Source organism: Nelumbo lutea, chromosome 1 (assembly GCF_056320005.1).
Source record: "Nelumbo lutea isolate HS-2025 chromosome 1, American lotus-T2T, whole genome shotgun sequence".
NCBI classification, from domain to species: Eukaryota; Viridiplantae; Streptophyta; class Magnoliopsida; order Proteales; family Nelumbonaceae; genus Nelumbo; species Nelumbo lutea.
Genome location: NC_142684.1, coordinates 111188820 through 111210217, shown reverse-complemented (window position 1 = coordinate 111210217; position 21398 = coordinate 111188820). Strand labels below are relative to the sequence as shown.

General features: G+C 41.6%; 1 protein-coding gene across 5 annotated transcripts in view; it reads right to left on the bottom strand.

Moving 5' to 3' along the window:
• Positions 1-21398, bottom strand: part of LOC148876801 (uncharacterized) — a 58118-nt gene extending 36720 nt beyond the window's left edge. For 3 of the 5 annotated variants that reach the window (XR_016107455.1, XM_088970922.1, XM_088970934.1), the window contains exon 1: positions 20821-21398. Coding sequence is in view for 4 of the 5 variants with exons in the window: in XM_088970922.1 (XP_088827048.1) it covers positions 20821-20962 (142 nt within the window). In the remaining variant the exon portion in view is untranslated. The remainder of the gene's footprint in view (positions 1-20820) is intronic. The other 2 variants (XM_088970942.1, XM_088970953.1) reach the window with 1 other exon arrangement.

Sequence of the window (21398 nt, the reverse complement as noted above, 5' to 3'; positions counted from 1 at the left end):
GCTACATGAATCCTGTTCCACCATTTCGTTCTGTCCAGTGCCATATCCAGGACATAATCACAATCACAAATTAAAGAACTTAGAAGAGAAAAACACAAAATTGTATGAGAATATAATCAAATGATTGGAATATCATGGGGTTTAAAATAGCAAGATGGCTTGATTAAGTCTCTAAAAAGTTAGCATTGTGGAAAAGAAGCTACACCTCTTTGGGAGGGAGAAATATTTTGATTAAGTCTACCCTAGCCAACTTTCCCACCTACTTTCTGTCCACCTTTAGAATCCTACTTAAAATAGCAAGACAGTTACAAAAATTAATGAGGGATTTCTTGTGGGAGCAGGGAGACAAAAAGAAAGATCATTTTGTCAAATGAAAATTTGTCAAATGGGAACAGGTTTGTAAATCAAAGGAACAAAGAGGAGTAGGTATTGAAAACTTAGTTAAAAGGAGCACAACTCTTCTAGGAAAACGGCTTTGGAGGTTCCCTTTAGAAGGAGATAGACTTTGGCATAAGGTCATCAGAAGCATCCACAGTGTGGTGGACAATGGTTGGGATGCAAAGCTAGCGCCTCATGCAACCTCAAATTCCCTGTGGAAAGCAATGTCTGAGGTATTACCAACCTTTCTTAATTTTATCCATTTTGATGTGGGTTGTGAGGACCGTGTCCTATTCTGGGAAGACCTCTAGATTGGGGATACCCCCTTTAATTTGCAATTCCCTTGACTCTTTTCTCTATCAAATCTTAAGGCGGAACCTATTTTCTAGATTTGGGGTGTCCTTAGGCTTTAGTTTAAATTGGGATTTTGGCTTCAAAAGGGGATTAAGGGATAACGAGTGTGATTCACATATCCTATTACTTCATTTTTGGAAAAGGTGTCTTTAGACCAGAACTCTCTGGATGGCAAGGTTTGGTTTCCTTCCCCAAATGGCCTATTTTTGTGTGCTTCCTTCTTCAACCTGCTCATCCACTCAAACTCTTTGGGAGTAAATTTACCAGTGAGAGAAATTTGGTGCAAATCAATCCCTCCCAAGGTACAAACTCTTTGATGGGAAGTGCTCCTTGGAAAAGTTAACACCTGTGACATGCTACAGAAAAGGTGTTAGTGAAGGGGTATTTCGGTCTTTGTACTTGTTGAAAAGGTTGATGTGTACTGTTATGTTAGTTCGAGTGCTTCTTACTTAAAGAGGGGCACTTAAGTCTTTTCCCTCAAGTTAATAATATAATAACAGGTCTGGCCAAATCTAGGGAGATCATCTTTCTCTAATTCGAACCAGCCTTTCTCTCTTTCCTCTCCTTTCTCTCTTCTTTCTTCTCCTACTTGCTGTTTACTTTACTTTACAGTCAACGAACAAGACAGAATTCTAGGGCAGGTCAAACTTCAACATGGTATCAGAGCGAGGTTCAACAAATCAGACTTGCTAGAATTCTGTCTTTTGCGCATTCGAATTAGGGTTTCTCTTGGGTTTCTCAGTTGTGAGTTGGAGACTGAGAAATGGGCTGAAAAGGAGTGATCGCCCTCTTCCGTAGGAGGTTCCTATGCCTCCAATTGTGTCGTCGGTGATTGGTTGCTGTGGTTTCTAAGCCCTAGTTAGGGCTGGTACGTGTGGTGCAGTGGTGTCTCAGCCCTTCGTGTGGTTGGCCTTTAGGCAATGAGGTGAAGTTTTTTTTATGCATATTTTCTGTTATGGAATACATGAGAGGTGTAGTACAGTTCGCATGATGGGTTTCGATTGCAGTGTGCTAGGGTTTATGCTAGGGTTTATTCTGGTTTGTGTGTGATTCAAAGGGCAATAGTGTGGATTAGGGTTTGTGGTGTTACAAGTGTGGTTTTCAGCACTTGATATCGCTGAAATCAGGCTGTAGACTTGGGTGAGTAGGGGTTGTGGTGTTGCAGTATTTCAGCATTTAATACTGCTAAAATCAGTGTGCAGATTTCGGTGATTAGGGTTTGTGGTGTTGCAGTTCTCAGCATTTATTACTGTTGAAATCAATGTGCAGATTTCGGTGAAGTGTCTATGTGTAGTGTGCAGTGTGTAGTGCTCATAATTCAGTGCTCAGAATTCAGTGATAAGGGAGTTCGGCAATGGTAGATAACAGTGATAGTAAACCTAGTGTCATGATCTCTACTGACTACTTGAATGTCCAAATGACCTCCATTAAACTGAATGGAGAGAATTATGTTCCTTGGGCCAAGTCTGTAGAGGTTTTTCTGAAGGCAAAGAAGAAAGTGAAGCATATAAGAGAGGAGAAACCCCCCACTAATTCTCAAGAGTATGAAGATTGGGAACAAGAAGATGCACAAATCATTACATGGTTGTGGAACAGTATGGAACCCAAAATCAGTGTGAACTTCATGTTTCTTGACACAGCCAAAGAGGTGTAGGATCATGCTAAGAAACTGTATTCAGGATAGGATAATACCACTAGGGTATATCAACTGTATCAGGAATACTTCAATCTGCAACAGGGAAGTCAGAGCCTTGAGGAGTACTATGCCAGTGTGAGGAATATCCGTAATGAGTTAAATGTCTATCATCCTCTCACTTCTGATGTCAAAGTTCAACAGCAACAGCGAGAGCAGCTTGATGTGACACGGTTTCTGGTGGGGCTGAAGTCTGAGTATGAACCAGTACGAGCTCAGATACTAGGGGGATCTGCTCTTCCATCTTTAGAGGAGGTGTTTGCTCATCTTCGGAGGGCTTCCATTGGATCTATGGATTCTAATGTCTCCGATAAATCAGCATTTGCAATGTCGAGAGGTCGAGGTGGCAGAAGTGGGGCTCGAGGAGTCTAGCCTGGCAGAAGTGGTAGTGGTGGATCTACACATACCCGTGGTGGTGGTCGTACTGGAGGTAGAGATTCAGGGGGAGCTCGTGGTAGAGGACGTGGCTCGGGTCCACGGAAGTGCACTCATTGTGGATTGGATGGACATACCATTAACTACTGCTACAACTTACATGGTCCTCCCTCGACGTGGCCAACCATGCCATGACTAGTGACACCAGTTTCAGCTCTAGACAGGAGAATCGGTCAGCTGACCCGATGCCTTCTACCCCCTCAGATGGCCTAGGTAAGGAGATGGTGAGTGTTCCTCAGGATGAGTATGAGAGGTTTGTTCAATCCAAGTCGTAGCAGAACACAACTTCCTTTGCACACTCAGGTATGGCTTGTTTGGCATCCACACCCAACCCCTGGATTATTGACTCTGGAGACTCCGATCACATGACGGGAACTCCAAGTGTGTTTTCATCTCTCACTCATTGCTCAACATCACAATCTGTTACCCTTGCTAATGGCTTCACATCATCTATCTGTGGTGTTGGTAATGTTGACCTAGACCCTAAATCCCTATCCTCTGTTTTATATGTACCTAAGCTTCCATTTAATCTTATGTCTGTTAGTAAGCTGACCAAGTCCCTTAAGTGCTCCATCACATTTTACCCTTCTATGTGTGTTTTTCAGGATCTCAATACGGGGATGAAGATTGGTGGAGGGCATGAAGCCGATGGACTATATTATCTTGATGGTGGTGGACGAACGTCGACGGCCCTTCAGTCATCCATTTCTCCTCTCCAGTGGCATTGTAGATTTGGTCACCATTCGCTGAGAGTGTTGCAGTCCTTAGTCCCTTCATTGAGTCAACTTTCTGTTCTAGATTGTGAGTCGTGTCAATTTGGGAAACACCACCGTGTTCCCTTTCGTTCTAGGGTCGATAACCGTGTGTCGAGTCTTTTTTCTTTAATTCATTCAGACGTTTGGGGTCCTTATAATGTGATATCATATAATGGATACCGATATTTTGTTATTTTTGTTGATGACTGTTCAAGAATGATGTGGCTCTATTTAATGAAAGAAAGAAGTGAATTATTTGCCATCTTCTAGAAATTTTATGCTGAGATTCACAATCAATTTGGCGTTCACATCAAAATTTTCCATTCTAATAATGGACGTGAATACTTGTCTTCATCTTTTCAAGAATACTTGGACCAACATGGCATTATACACCAAACTTCATGTACTTACACTCCACAACAAAATGGAGTGGCTGAGAGAAAGAACCGCCATCTTGTAGAAACGGCACGCCCCCTCATGCACCACATGAATGTTCCCAAAACCTTTTGGAGCGATGCAATGCTCACCTCTTGTTTCTTAATTAATCGGATGCCCACGTCTATCCTTGATGGTCGTTCTCCTTTTAGTGTCTTATTCCCCAACATGTCTCCATTTCCGCTTCCTCCTCGGGTATTTGGGTGTGTCTGCTTCGTTCATAATCTGGGTCCCAGGACTGACAAGTTAGATGCACGTTCCCTGAAGTGTATCTTCCTTGGCTATTCCCGAACTCAGAAAGGGTACAAGTGTTATCATCCTAGTTCTCGTCGTTCCTTGGTATGTGCTGATGTTACATTCTTCGAGTCTACTCCGTTCTTCGTCGGGTCCGGTGCTGCTACTTCCTCCTCATCACCACCTCCTCTTCCTCTTCCTATGGCTGATCCACCTCCTCTGGTTCCAGTCATGCCTACGTCCTTGCCTCCGGTGCCACCGTCGGTTGACCGTCCACCCATCCGTCACGTGTATACACATCGCCCATGTGTACCGGCTGTAGCTCCTCCCGCTTCATCACCGTTGACAGATCCAGTTGCAGCTCCGACACCAGCCTCCGACCTAGATCTTCCTATTGCCTTCCGGAAAGGTAAACGTACTTGCACCCTTCACCCTATTTCTAATTTTGTTTCACTTACCCACCTCTCCGCCTCCCATCGCCAGTTCATCTCTTTGTTATCCTCCGTGGTTGTTCCTAAGGATGTCCAGGAAGCCCTTACCTCTCTAGAGTGGTGTCGTGCTATGGAAGAAGAGCTCTCTGCTCTGCATCATAATCACACTTGGGATCTCACCGCTCTTCCTCTTGGGAAGCAGGTTGTCGGTTGTAAGTAGGTGTATAGTGTTAAGTACTTGCCAGATGGTCGTGTTGAGCGCTTGAAGCCACGGCTGGTTGCCAAAGGGTACTCCCAAACCTATGGCATTGACTACACAGAGACATTCTCCCCGGTTGCTAAAATAGGGTCAGTTTGTGTCGTCATCTCCCTTGCAGCTATGTATGATTGGCCTCTCCATCAGCTAGATATCAAAAATGCCTTTTTGCATGGTGATTTGCTCGAGGTCTACATGGAGCAACCACCAGGGTTTGTTGCTTAGGGGGAGGATGGTAAGGTATGCAGACTTAAGAAGGCTATTTATGGACTTAAACAGTCCCCTCGAGCATGGTTTGGTAGGTCCAGTGAGGTGGTCAAGAAGTTTGGTATGAAACAGTGCCAAGTTGACCACTCTGTCTTCAGTTTTGATTCTTCAGCAGGCAAGATAATATTGGTGGTGCATGTGGATGATATCATTGTGACTGGGAATGCTAAAATGGGCATTGACAGATTGAAGGCATTCCTACAGAAACACTTTCAGACAAAGGACCTTGGCAAGTTGAAATACTTTTTGAGCATAGAGGTAGCAAGATCTAAGCTTGGCATTAATTTGTGTCAGAGGAAATATGTGCTCGATTTATTGGAAGAAACAGGGTTGTTGGGTACTAAACCGGTTGAGACACCTATGGAAACAAATACGAGGCTGAGCAGTGATATAGGTGAAGTATTTGAAGACCCTGGCAGATATCGACGGCTTGTAGGCAAACTAAACTATCTAACCATTACTCGACCAAATATTTCATTTGCGGTTAGTGTGGTGAGTCAGTTCATGCAGAAACCTTTGGTCCCACATTGGAATGCAGTGCTAAGGATTGTGAGGTATCTGAAAGGAGCTCCCGGTCGTGGTTTGCTGTACAGGAGTGGTGGAAAGCTGGTAGTAGAAGGATACACCGATGCTGATTGGGCAGGTTCTATGTCTGATAGACGATCCACCACAGGCTATTGCACCTTTCTAGGGGGTAACCTGGTAACGTGGAAAAGTAAGAAGCAAACAGTTGTGGCAAGAGGCAGTGCAGAAGCAGAATATAGGGCCATGGCACATACTGCTTGTGAATTAGTGTGGCTGAGGAACCTTCTACAGGAGATAGGATATGACGTCAGTACTCCAATGAAGCTCTATTGTGACAATCAGGCTGCAGTTCATATCTCTTCCAATCCAGTGTTCCATGAAAGAACCAAGCACATCGAAGTTGACTGTCATTTTGAGAGAGAGAAGGTGCTGAATGGGGTGATAGAAACTGCATATGTTAGTACGAGAAACCAGTGGGCAGACTTGTTTACAAAAGGTTTGAGTCGGGGGAGAGTGAACTACATATGTAATAAGCTGGGATTATATGATATATACTCACCAACTTGAGGGGGAGTGTTAGTGGTGTTAGTGAAGGGGTATTTTGGTCTTTGTACTTGCTGAGAAGGTTGATGTGTATTGTTATGTTAGTTCGAGTGCTTCTTACTTAAAGAGGGGCACTTAAGTCTTTTCCCTCAAGTTAATAATATAATAATAGGTCTGGCCGAATCTAGGGAGATCATCTTTCTCTAATTCGAGTGCTTCTTACTTAAAGAGGGGCACTTAAGTCTTTTCCCTCAAGTTAATAATATAATAATAGGTCTGGCCGAATCTAGGGAGATCATCTTTCTCTAATTCGAACCAGCCTTTCTCTCTTTCCTCTCCTTTCTCTCTTCTTCTTTCTTCTCCTACTTGCTGTTTACTTTACTTTACAGTCAACGAACAAGACAGAATTCTAGGGCAGGTCAAACTTCAACAGAAGGCCAAATAAATGCCTCTCCTCATGTGTGTTTCCTTTGTAAGGCTTGTGGTAGACCCTTCCTCATTTATTAATCTCCTACTCCTTTGTGTCTTGCATATGGGACATTTTCTATTCTCTTTGGTTGCAAATGGGCTCCCCCACAAGATGTTGCTAGTTTATTCAACCCTGACTTCTTGAGGCAACAGAAAAAAGGGGAAGATGTTTATGGAGGAAAGAAAGGGTGGCTGTGGTCTAGACTATTTAAGAAGAAAGAAACAATAGGATTTTCAATGAAAAGATAAGGTTCAAGGAGGAAGTGATTGAAACTATAAAAGATAGATCAGCACACTAGGTAAAAATTGTGGACCTCTTCAGCGACATTTTTACAAACGACATAATATGGAAATGAACTGAAGTGGTACAAACAGACTTACATAAAGTAGTCATAATGGACTGGAAACCACCAGAGGTAGATAATCTTAAGTTAAATGTTGATGGCAGCTCACAATCCAGGGAGGGCAGGCATAGGGAGAGTTTTCTGAAACTTTCAAGTAGTAATGGTCTACACTCAGGACCAGTAGGCTTTGGAGATTCAGTTCAGGCCAGAGTTATGGCTCTTTTGCAAGGCTTGAAACTGACATCACAACTAGGAGTTAGAGATTTGGAAGTTGAAGGAAATTCACTCTTGGTGATTTCTTGGGCAAAGAAAACCCATTAGTACCCTGGAAGTACAGATTTTTTAAGGAAGATTGATTGTCTTGCAAACAAGGTTAATGCAAATTTTGGATGGGTAAAAAGGACAGCAAATGGGTTGGCAGATGTTCTAGCAAAACAGGGAGCGGATAGGCCAACCTTATTTTGGGCAAAGCTATAATTTCTGCAGTGAAAAGGAAACTAGGTGACCTATGTACTTGAGATTTCTTGATTCCTTTGTAACTTGGGCAGCTCAATGGCTAAAGCACATGTAATCTTGTTTCAGATTAATAAATGAAATTTATTTGCTGATCAAAAAAAAAAAATCATGGGCTTTAAATGACTGAGGAGGAAAGATCCAAGCATCCAGCATTGAGGTCAATTCCAAATTAACAAGATTCATTATACCAGCCATGGACTTGAAGATATTGTGGCCTTTTTCTTCCAATAAAAGGAAATTTATGAAGAAAGAGACATAGCCTTGGCCAAAAGTCTATACAGGGCTCCTGGGTCCTGATAAGCAAATCAATAAGATGGGGAAATTCGAAACAAAGCAATTAGAAAGTAAGGAGGCAGCCTAGAATACAACTGGAAGTAGAAGAATTGGCACTTTGCAAGCTTTGTTTCAATGGGACATTTTCAATTTCAATAAAATGGTTATTTGCTTTTTTTATAAATGGTGTATTGTATTACTGTAAAGAGGGTGAGTCCCTCACAATATAAACACTGAGGGTCAAGTGGCATGGCATAAAAGAGATGCTTGTCCAATGAACCCTAAAACAGGCTGTCGAGATACCCAAAAGATGTCTAGAGACTCCAGCCCAGCACATGAGCATCCATTCAGCTTTCCTGAGAATCTCTTCCAAGGATGAGGCCTTGTCCCCAAAAATTTGACTTTCTCTCCTTCCATACAGTCCAATTCCAAAGGACCATCCCCTTCACAAAAAAAAAAAAAAAAAAAAAAACACCAACCCTTTAAGTGAGAGGAGCACTGCCAGATTGGAAGGAGAAACCCATTGCCCTTTAAAGAGCTGCAGAAAATAGGTGCAAATCTGGTGAGTAAGTGGACAATGGATAAGAAGACAATTAACTAACTCCAGATCCACCCCACATAAAGCTGCAAATATTGATGATGGTTGCCCCTTTATGCAGCATGCAATTGATTGTAAGGAACTTAGGATCTTTCCACAGGCTGTTGTCCACAAGAGAAAAATAGACTTTAAGGGGGCATGTACACTCCAGATTCAGTTCCACATCACTGGCTGAAAGTCACCAATGAAGGCTTTGTAGCAAGATTTGGTTGAAAATACCCAGACTTCTCTCTCAGCTGCAGTTTAGAATCCGTTAAATGTGGATCCAGTCACACTGAAGACAGGCTCCCTAACATGTCCCCGAGGAGGTCTACCTCCCAATTGTTCAGATTGTGTCTGAATTTTGGTGCCTGACCAGCTGAGCTTGAGATCCTATCCAATCAGCACAATTGTTAACAGAGGCCTCCTTATCTGCTACAATGTGAAATAAGGCTGGAAGTATGTCACAAAGGGGGTTGGTTGGGACACCATAAGTCTCTCAAAAAGAAAGTTTTCTCCCTATCACCAGGCTTCAGCAACAAAATCCAACTTTGGCTTCATGATCCTTTTCCATAGACTAGATCAATGGCATTGTGATGGCATGAGGATCTCCCTGTGTATGAGACAGAATTCAACTTTGGTGCCAACTACCCACCTTAAAATCTGATTCTTCACCTCGGTAAATCTCCATAGCCACCTGCAAAGGAGATCCCTATTTATTTAACCAATATGACTTGCTATTTAAGACTTAAACTCATTTCTTAAAAAGAAGCAAGGAGGCTCAATGGTTCCAATAGTCACCTTAGAATTGCTTAACTGGTGCCTCAAATTCAAATTCTGATATATATATATATATATATATATATATATATATATATATATATATATATATATCTGTATTTGTCCTTTAAGATGAACTAACGAAATCATGGTATAAGAGCAGGACAGCACTCTGTAAAAGGTATTTTTATCTGATAGAAGATCTTACAAATCACATACCTGGACTGAGAATGAGAAAACTGGTTCGACCTTGCACTGAGAACTGTTGTTGGACCCTATTCTATTATTTTTAAACAGAAATTGAAAAGAAAATCACACTCAGAGATTGGAAGATGATTGACTGAGTTTTTCTAGGTTGTGGCTGTTTTTCTTCTTCTCTCCCATTCTTCTCTGGACTGTAACTTCCAAAAATCAGTCAAACTGATCAGAAACCTAGACTGAAGTGATTTTTTATCATTGGCTCTTGGTATTTTTACCAAGAACATCCTAAAATCTGCCCTAGCCAAATGGTGTAGGTGTGTTTAATGACTTATGTGGGTTGGTGATCCAGAACTGTGTAGGTGAAGAACCTGTGTAGTTCATGTATGACCTGGTTCAGATGAAGAAATACATCAGCAGAAACGTAGATGTTATGTGTGGCTTAAACTAGCCCTTGTGAGGTCAGTTAGACCTGTAAATCTGTGACAGCAGGTGCTGTGTTACTGTGACTGCATTTTGACCTTAAATCTTACAGTGGGGGTTGTGTGTTTGTGAGTGTGTGGACTGCGGGAGAAGGGTTGAGGTCTGAAACTTCTGCTAGCAGCCCTTGTTATGGCCTCTGAAGACTCTGCAACTTCTGGAACCTCTTTTAACCAAGGAGGAATGAACAACAATCTTGACTCTATGAACTTTCCAACGACCATTACTCCCTTAGATGGCAGAAATTATTTGACATGGTCTGAGGAGATGTGACTGTACATCACAACCTAGGGTAAGGCAAGGTATATCAATGGAAAAGTGAAGGAACCTAGGATTGGTACTGCTGAATATGATAAGTGAGACCAGGAAAACTACATGATTATGTCATGGCTTTTGACTACTATGCTACCATCAGTTAAGCAGAATTTTATGTGAGCTGAGACAGCCAAGGAAATTTGGGAACAACCAAGGTCAACTTACACCGAGCAGAGACACTATGCTAGAATCTATCAATTGCGAGCCGAGTCAGCAACTTGTAAACAAGGGGAAAAAAGCTTATCCACCTACTACTCTACCCTTACATCTATCAGGAAAGAATTAGATTACTATCAAAACATTGACTGGGAGAGTGAAAAGGATGCCAAAGCTTACAAACAGTTAGTGTCGCAGCAGCGGATCTTTGCTTTTTTGTTAGGGCTTAATCCTATGTATGAACCCATTCGTGTTCAAATTTTGGATAGTAAGGACCTTCCTTCTGTCCAAGAGGTGTATGCTCTGGTTCAATCCAAGGAAAGTAGAAAATCTGCCATGAATCCCCCCAAGGGGGAGACCATTGTTTTAGCTGCAAGAAGTAATACCACTTCAGCAAGAAAGGGAGATGGTCAGAGATGATCAGAAAAGGGTTGATGATAAAGATAAACTATGATGCATTCATTGTTAGAAATCCCGACACACACGGGAGACATGTTGGAATTGCATGGAAAGCCGAAGTGGGCGCAAGACCTAAATAAGAAATCAATTCAAGAACAGAACAAGAAACCAAATCAGAAGATGTTCACCTCGACTAACTTAGCCTCTCATGAGTCGCAGGGTGGAGGAACTACTGTGAACTCTCAGGATTGCCCCCCTAGGTCTGATCTCAAGGAAAATATTATCTCTGCCCTTCGAGACCATTTGGAGCAATGTGGTAGGGCTCTCACACAAGCAGATTCTGGATCCACTCCTTCAACCTCCTTTGCTTCTACCTCAGGTAAGTTAGCTTCTGCATTCTATGTGTCTACTGATACCTTAAAATCTCCATGGATTATTGATTCTGGTGCTTCTAATCACATGACTGGTAAGTCAACTTTTTTCCAATCATGGACCCTTCTTTCTGGCAAAGATAAAGTGAGGTTAGCCAATGGATCCTTCTCCTCCATTACTGGTCGAGGATCTCTATCTTTACCATTTGGCTTACCTCTATCCAATGTTTTACATGTTCCAAAACTACCTATTAATTTTCTATCTATTAGTAGCATTACACACTCTTTGAACTACTCAATGACATTTTTCCTCGATCTTGTGTCTTTCAAGATTTGGCCTCCAGGATGACGATTGGTAAAGGGAACATGGTGAATGGTCTCTATGTGCTGGAGAATAAAGTTGGTCTTGTGGCCTCAGAGTCTTTGAGTCAGTCAAATAAAAGTCAGGTTACTTTATGGCACAATCGTTTGGGTCATATGTCCTTTGAGTCTTTAAAGTACTTGTTTTTGAAATTGTTCAAGTCTGTGTCAATTAATGATTTTCAATGGCAAGTGTGCCAACTAAGTAAACATTGTAGAACTTCATTTCCTTTACGTAATAAAAGATAAAATGTTTCTTTTTCCATTGTGTATTCTAATGTTTGGGGACCTGTAAATATTCCAATAGAGAATGACTACAAATACTTCCTATTTTTCATTGATGACTTCTCTTGATACACGTGGATGTACCCTATGCGTTCTCAAGAAGTTCCTAAACTTGTGAAAGCCTTCCAACGTATGGTATACATACAATTTCAAACAGAGATTAAAATTTTCCAATCAGACAATGCCAAAGAGTATTTTCATGGTTACTTCACTGAATTTTTTGAAACCTGTGGCTCTCTTCATCGTAGCTCTTGTGCTAGAACCCCTCAAATGGGGTTGTAGAGAGAAAGAACCGTCATCTTCTAGAGGTTGCTCGGGGGTTGTTGATACACATGAATGTTCCCAAAAGATTTTGGGTGGATGTTGTGATGACTGCGGCTTATCTTATCAATCATATGCCATCTCGTCTCTTGGAATACAAGTCCCCTCATCAAATCATCTTCCCCACTACTACATTGTTTCCTATCCCTATGCGTGTCTTTGGGTGTATATGTTTTGTCCATGATTTGTTTCCTACTTGCAGGAAGCTAGATCCCAAAGCCATTGTTTGTGTTTTCCTTGGCTACCCCCTTTCCCAAAAGGATTATCATTGCTTTGACCCTATTTCCAAAAAATACTTTGTACCCATGGATGTTTCTTTCTTTGAAGATGTGTCTTTCTTCCTTGCTTCTCCTCAAGGGGAGAGTCCTAAGTGAGGAGAAACAGAGATAGGTTTTGTTGCCTTCTCCTCCTGACCCTCCTCCACTCCAAGTCTTTCGTAGACAGCGATACAAAAGTCAAGGCCGGGGTCAACAAAATTCAATAAACACAAAGCATCCTAAAGTTGTGCAACCTATGCCATCAGATTCTCAAGGGTTGAATCCATCATCGCATCCAGGTACTATTGTTCCAGTTAATGTCCCTGAACCCATTGATATTGATACTTCTAATTATGATTTGGACCTTCCTATTGCTAAGAGGAAGGGTGTCAGATCATGCACCAAACACCACCCAATGCCTCACTCCTTATCCTATGAGAATGTTTCACCCTCTTTTTGTGCTTTCCTCTCAACTATTGACAGTGTTTCCCTTCCTAAAAGTGTTGTAGAAGCTTTACTTATTCCTGAGTGAACAGATGCATTGAAGGAGGAGACCAATGCCCTTCACAAAAGTGGCACGTAGGAGTTGGTAGATCTTCCTGAGGGAAAGGAACCTATCGGGTGCAAATGGGTATTCTCTATGAAACATAAGGCAGATGGCACAGTGGAAAGGTACAAGGCCCAGCTAGTTGCAAAAGGTTTTTCACAGGTGTATGGAGTTGATTATGCAGAAACCTTTGCTCCTATAGAAAAATGATTTTTATTCAAGTTCTCCTTTCTTTAGCAGCAAATCTAGATTGGGAGCTTCATCAACTGGACATTAAAAATGCCTTTTTGAATGGTGACTTAGAAGAAGTGTCTATGACCCAACCTCCAGGTTTTTGTGCTAAGGGAAATGAGCAGAAAGTCTACAAACTAAAGAAATCTCTATATGGCTTAAAACAGTCTCCAAGGGCCTAATTTAGTAGGTTCCACAAGGTAGTTCAACAGATGGACTTTAAGAAGTGTCAGTCTGATCACACACTCTTTGTGAAGAGGGAACAAGGAAGAATGGCAGCTTTCATTGTGTATGTCAACGACATTATTATCACCGGTGATTGGAACTCAGAGATACAGAGATTGAAGAGGTTCTTGGCTACTCAGTTGAAGTGAAGGAATTGGGCCCTTCACGTTATTTCCTTGGAATTGAAGTTGCCTGCTCAAATCAGGGTATCTTCATCTCCCAAAGGAAATATATTCTAGATCTCTTGAAAGATGTGGGGAAGCTTGGAGCAAAACCTACTGACACTCCTATAGATGTAAACCATAGGCTTGGGGATTGCAGTGATGAGCCCATAGCAGATACAAAGCAGTATCAAAGATTGGTGCGCAGACTTCTCTACCTATCTATGACAAGACCTGACATTGCGCATGCAGTGGAAGTCCTTAGTTAGTTTATGCATGCTCCAAGGATAACACACTTGGAGGCAACATACAGAGTTCTTAGATATTTGAAAAAATTTCCTGGGACTAGACTCCTATTTGAAAAACATGGGCATATGAAAGTTGAGGTTTACACTGATGCAAATTGGGTCGGTTCTGTGGATTGCTCTTGAAATAATCTATACACTAACAGCCATTGTCTTAAAGCTTCAACTGTGCCATCCACTCTCTCCACGGGATTGCTCTTGTGCTCAAAAACCCTTGAGTTCCTTTCCAGCCACACCATCCAGATGACTGCCAATGGAATTTCAGCCCAAAAATAACTTCCTTTCTTTCCCATTCCAGCAACCTTCCACCCTTGTAACAGAGCCTAGATATCACAAGGCATGCACCTCTGATACAATATGGCCTTATAGAAATGCATCCATATCTTATAAATGAAACTACAATGCAGAAAAAAATATGATTGAAAGATTCTTCTTCCTCCTCCTCCCCGCATAAGGGGCAGGAGTCCAGCAGATTAACCCCTTTTCTTATTAACATTTGTTTGGTCAGACATTTCTCCCAAGCCACAACCCAATTAAGAACTTCACCTTCGAGTGAGCAGAGGACCTCCATATGGCTTTACTAGAAACTCAGAGCTAACTGCTGTATCCAGACCAATGATAACAAGACTTAACAAAGAACAGACCAGATTTAGACCATTTCCAGCATATGGAATCTTGAGTATGAATATTAACTGAATGAGATTGAAGCAGAACCAATGATTCTGATACCTGGGATAGTTTCCAGTCATTAAAATTTATCCTGAATTCTGGGGCATAACCAACAGAACCTTCTTCCACAACATACACCAAAACGCTCCTGTTGCCAATTGCAAGCCAACATGTAGAGTTTGGAAAACAGCTCACATAGAGGTTTATCTTCACACCAAGGATCCATACAAAATTTTAGCCTGTCACCAATTCCAAGTTTGTATTCATAAAGCAAGGGAAGGCCTTGTAAATTCTTCTCCATACATCACATCCCTACGGTTGTATGGGGGCGATTGTGTCCAACCATTTCAATCAGCACCAAATAATTCTACAGTTAGTCTTCTCCAAAGCCCATTAGGTTCTGAGTTAAAATGCCAGAGCCGTCTACCTAACAAAACCATGTTGAGTCTTTTCACCCTATACCCAAACCACCAATTGATAAAGGTTGACAAATCTGTTCCCAATTTTTTTTTTTTTTGATAGATAATGATAATGAAAATTTTATTAAATAAAGAACTAAGTATTCATCATACAATTCCCCACAAAAAGGTGCAAGGTGCAGCCTCCAAACTACATCATAAAGCTTATAATTGAGCCCAAAAGAGCTGATTCCTATGTACTCCTTGTTTAGCTAGAAGGTCTGCCAGCCCATTTGCCGATCTTCTTTCCCATTGAACTGACTGAAATATTTGAAGTCCGCCACTTAAATCTTCTCAAAGCCCCCTGTACGGCCAGGCTGCCGTGTTTGGTTCTTTTAGCCATCTAATAACCAATTTAGAATCACCTTCAACCATTAAATGCTCCACTGCCAACTCTCTTGCATCTTCTGCTCCTTGTAACACAGCTTGGAGTTCTGCATTTACATACTCTCCCCACCCTATAGGACCAGAAAATAGAGCTAACATCTGACCCTCATCATTTCTGAAGACTCCCCCCTATTCCAAATGGCCCCGGGTTGCTCAAACTACTGCCATCAAATTTTAGTTTAATGACGCCCGCATCAGGAGGCTTCCAATCCACCACCGGCTTGCTTCTGATTGCAGAACTTTTAGCTAGCTGTTCCCAATTTCTCCTTATGTCATTGAAAGCGTAGGTGGAAAACAGATCCAAGGATTTTACCCAACTTATGGCCCTACATAAGACACTTTCTAACACACATGTTTGATCCCTCTCCTTGTCATTAAAGATTCTAGCATTTTGTTCCTCCCACACAGTCCACACCAAAGCAGCTCTAACACACCTCCACAAAACTCTTCCTCTTCTCTTTGGCAACCTGAAAGTTGTAGGATCAAAAAGATTGCAAATCTGCACCGATTCTATCCACCTGCACCCAAAAAGATCAAAAAGCTTTTCCCAAAGGCCTACAACAAAAGGGCAAGTGATTAGTATATGGTAGAAACTTTCCTCGTTAGCTTTGCATAGGGTGCACCAGTTAGAAGAGATACAAAGACTAGGTCTTCTTTTTTGCAAAACATCCAAAGTGTTGATTTTCCCGAGGGAGACTTCCCAACAAAGGGCTCCAACTTTAGGAGGGACAGGTTTGGGCCAAATTTCCTTGTTATGAAAAGGTTGAGGCAATGGAGAGGAACACAAGGAAGCAAAGAAGGAGGCGCAAGAAAAGGAACCCAAAGGTAATGGCTTCCAAATATGGGAATCTACAGAAGGAGGGTCCAAGCAAACAGAATCAATAGTTTTGAGGAGCAAAGCAGCCTGGTCAAGCTCAGAATCTCTCAAACCTCTTCTAAAACCCAGATTCCAGTTTATGCCAAAAGAAAAGGATGATGATACAAACCTTTGAATTGGCTCGTTTTTAAAACACGAGATGAAATACAAGGAGGGAAAGAGGTCCTTGAGAGCACAATTACCAATCCAAATATCCTCCCAAAACAAAACCCTATCTCCAGTACTAACATCATACCTGATCAGGTTCAGGAAAACGGAAAGAATACTATGAATAGCCTTCCATGGGGATTTCAGCGTAACACGCCGAGATACACCTACATCCCATCCATTGTCTGCAACACCATGAAAACTCCTTACCACTTTATGCCAAAGTCTCTCCCTTTCTAGAGGCCACCTCCATAGCCATTTACCTAATAATGCTGTATTTTTCTTCCTTAGATTGCCTAATCCCAATTCCCCCTTCTCCTTCCTCCTACACACTATTTCCCACCTAACCACATGATCCTTCCTCCCTTCTCCTGACTCCCACAAGAAATCCCTCATGACTTTCTCTACCTTCAAAATCACCTTTTGTGGCATTCTAAAGACAGATATATGGTAAGTTGGCAAGTTCGCAAGATTAGCTCTAATTAAAGTGATCCGACCTCCAAGGGAAATGTAGTTTCTCTTCCAAACTGCCAGCTTCTTTGTGCATTTTTCTACAATAGAATTCTAAAATCTTCCTTCTCTTGGATTATCTCCTAGAGGCATACCCAAGTACTTCAAGGGCCAGCTAGATGTAAGGCAACCTAAGGACTCTGCTACCTCACTCAATTCCTCCATCTCCAAATTTACCCCCACTACACAACTCTTTTCAAAATTGACCTTCATCTTCGACACACATTCAAACAACTTTATTACTCCTTTCAAGTTTCTAGCCTTTGAGGGATCTCCAGACTCACCAAAAATGATTGTCATCCGCAAATTGCAAGTGTGACACCACAATACCCTCTCTTCTACCCTCCATCCTCTAAACATATCCAACCCATCAGCTCTCGAAATGAGCCTACTAAATACATCAGCTACCAAGGTGAAAAGGAAAGGAGAAAGAGGATCCCCTTGTCTCAACCCTCTAGAGGCTGGAAAGAATTCTCTAACCACTCCGTTAACTAAAACTAAAAAATGGCAAGTTTTTAAACAAGCCTCATTCCAGCCACATCATTTCTCTCCAAACCCAAAATTCCTCAGGGCTTCCAATAGAAAAGACCAATCGACCATGTCATACGCTTTCTCCAAGTCCAGTTTACATACAAAACCTTTCTTCCTGCTTCTCTTGAAGTCCTCCACACATTCATTTGCTATCAAGATTTGATCTATGATTTGTCTACCTTGAATAAAGGCCCCTTGTGATTGGCTTATTAAAGTTGGCAGGGCTGATTTTAATCTTAACGACAACACTTCGCCAAAATTTTATAAATGCTAGTCACTAGACTGATGGGTCTAAAGTCTTTCGGTTGAACAACCTCTCCCTTTTTAGGGATCAAAGCTAGGAAGGTGGAGTTGATCCCTGGACTTATAAAATGAGTCTCTACAAACTCCTCAAATACAGCCAACAGATCTAACTTGATGATATCCCAACAATCCTGAAAGAAAGCCATAGTGAAACCGTCAGGTCCAGGAGCTTTAGATCTATCCATTGAAAACATGACTCCATTTATTTCTTCCAATTCAAACTCCTTTTCCAACTCCATACCAAAAGGGCAACTTTGGAGGGCACCAAAGAATTCCAAATCAGTTTTCTGGGGGAGGTTGTTAGAAAGGGCTCTCAACATTTTAGTGCAAGGATGAACAGTGAAAGAACTGAGCTCCCCCCCTCCCTTCCAACTCCATTCATCCACCTGGCTTATCCTAATAAGCTGGTTTTCCAAGCACTGCATCAACACAACACAACTTCCACCTCCCAATGTTGCAGATTTCTTGAAACCTCAGGGTCCAAATCACAGTATCACCCTAGTAGAATAAGTCTCAGATGCCAATACCTCCTTGTTATCAGAAATCAAATAGAGCTGGGGGAATAGCTCTTCCAGTGACCTATCCCCACACCATCTGTCACACTAGAAGCTAAGTCTGTCTCCTCTCCCTACTTTGAAGCTCACCCTTGCAAAAAAGTTGGATATATTTTCATGATACTCTTCCAAAGAGAGCAACCCAAGAAAGGTAGGAAATTAGGGATCCCCCAAAGGCCAATTACCCTTTGTCCACCCCAAATTTACTAGCAATTAATTTTCTCCACTATCCATCCACTTTAGTCCCAAACCTCCACAGCCATTTGCACAAGAGAACCACATTAAAGTCTTTAATCTTCCTTATCCCCAAACCCTCTTCACTACGAGATATCCAGATTTGGTCCCAATTCACACAGCATGCACCTTCTTCTCATCTTGCCAGCCATGTCATAGGAAGTCCTTTGTAACTTGACAAAACTTCTTGCAACCATAGTAGGAATGGGGAATAAAGAGAAGTAATAAGTAGGTAAATTAGATATAATACTGTTAATGGTAGTAACTCTACCCCCTTGGACAGATATTTGGCCTTCCAAAGGGTCAACTTGCTTTCCATTCTTTCCAGCACAGATATGCAAACAGAGGTGATCTTGCTCTTTGCACCCAAAGGCAGGCCTAAGTAATTGGAAAGTAATCCACCTTACAAGCCACAATCTCCTTCAGCACCTCCACATCCTCAGCCTTCCAAACAGGGATGATTGAAGTTTCACCCCAAGTTTACTCTTAAGACTGAAACAACTTCAAACCAAATTAAGACTCCCCTTGGGATTTTTAGTTGCTCCCTACTCATTCCCACAAAGAAGATTGTGTCATCTGCAAAATGGAGAACCTGCACCCCTTCCTCAAGCAAGCCCACTTTAAAACCTTCAATGATACCCTTTCCTCATGAGTTTCTCAATTTTCTCAGCATCCACTGGGATGGGAAATAATGACATGGAATAGGTTGGATTACCAGCCAACACACTTAATTAGTATCAATTTACCTCCTTTATTATCTTGCTTTCCAATTTGCAAGCTTTCTTTCCACATTTTCTAACACCACCTTCCAAATAGCTTTGGACACACGCCTATCGCCCAATGGCAGTCCCAGGTAATTCGAGCATAGTGAACCCACCTTGCAGCCAAGGACTTCTACTGGCTCAGGTAGGTTTTCTACCTCACCAACTGCCATTATCTCATTTTCCCTTCCATACCTCTAGAGGCTATCCTGCTTAATCCTTGCCCACTTCAAAAAAAAAGTGCATCATGGGTCGTCCTGCTTCAAAACCTTCAAAGCAAACCCATCTTCCCTTGTTAGATCCTTTTTTCATGCCAATATCTACAAGAACTTTTCTGACTTGTTTTTGCAGATTCTATTAGCTTTTTCTGGTTTATATCTGAATGATCCACACATAGAATGTCCAGTGAAACCTCATTACTGACCTTCCTATGTTCGACAAATCTTGTGATCCATTGATGGAGAAATTTAAAATGTTGTTGGTAACCTAAGAGAAAATCACAATTTATCGAGTAGAATAACCATGTTTATCAAATCTATGTTTCCTGATTTCCCACCATATCAAAAAGGCTGCCCACGGACTTGAGTGGGTTGAACCATTATGAAACCAGAAACAACAATCTGCAATTCCCCTCCTCAATCTTCTCATAAGTCATAACCAAGGAATATATCAATTTCAACCACTGCAGTAACAGCAAAAACTTTGACGGAATGGAATTGCCATCCTCAATCAGACTCTGGTAGACCACCAAAAGGGTCTCACTTCTATGAACTCTAAACTTAGCCAAGGTTACTGCAATTCACCCTTGTATGGTATTAAAATATCTGTATGTTCCTAGTCAGCTGACTCTTTTTTTTTTTTTTTTTATCAATAGTCAGCCGACTCATCCCTGGTTTCCGAATCCATTAGAAGCCTAAGGCACGAGCACCAGCTTCTGCTGCTTAAAGATATCCTCCTCAACCAAGTCAAACTCGTCCAGCTTCTAGGTTGATTGTAATTCCCTTTCAGTGAAAGTGACAAGGCTTACGTTGACACCAAGTAGCAGAATGTCCAACTCATCATAACCCATTCTGCCCATGTTCAAAATATGAAATTAAATATCCAGAATCTGTTGGATAGACGCACACTTCTAATTCGTGCTCTTGAAGTGTTCAGTTCAAAAACTAAGGATACCAGCCCAAGGTCAACTTTAGAAACCGTGTCAATTTTTCTTTAAGACAAAGGCGAGTGATTGTAACTAATCTTGAAACGATTTTTCTCATACCAGAAACAAATGAACCAAAGTTAAAAAAAATACAACATAAAGCAGCCAAATGCATGGATCAAGCAATGCAAAACGTATTGCAATGGATTATCTCCACATCCTGTTATTCTCGAACTCGTGAGAGTAAAAGAGGAATTGTATGCAAAGTCCTCAGCAGGAAAAAAATATATATACAAAAAAGCAGTAATTTGAAAGAAGGAAACCCTAAATTCTGAAGACCAGAATAAGTGGAGAGGGAGAGCGAGCATACGGAATTCGGAGATGAAAAGAAAGAACATAACGATGGAGGAGGCGAGCGTGATAACACCACCAGAGAGGGTTCTGCTGTAGAAATCTTCATTGATCTTTGGATAAGCGTCCAGGTTCCGGAGTTTGCTGAAGATGGTGTTCATGGCGCGCGATATAACTTATTAGTGACAAACCCAGCGCGTGCACAAACACAAGATTGACGGGTGGAGGCTTACGAGGTTCCTGAATCCTGATTAATTAATTAATTAATTAATTTTATACATGTGAAAGTGAAATGAAATAATTGGAATTGGTTGTTTCTTGTTTGCTCAAAAACCCTGAGCACATTGCCTTGTCTGAAACTCTGAACGACGAAATAAAAATGAATCGATCTGCATCTGCATAGCTTAACCAAGTGTTTGAGGAAGAGGAGGTGGTGGTGAAGGGAACTTCCTTCTTCGCTCTTCTCCCGTTCAATCTCTAACCCCTCCTTGTTTCTCCTTCAAACTCTCGCCTGTTTGTATTATTTTTGCTTTACCGTACATAGACATCACATGTTCTTACTTATCTCTTCTGTATTACAGGAACGCGATTCCTTCC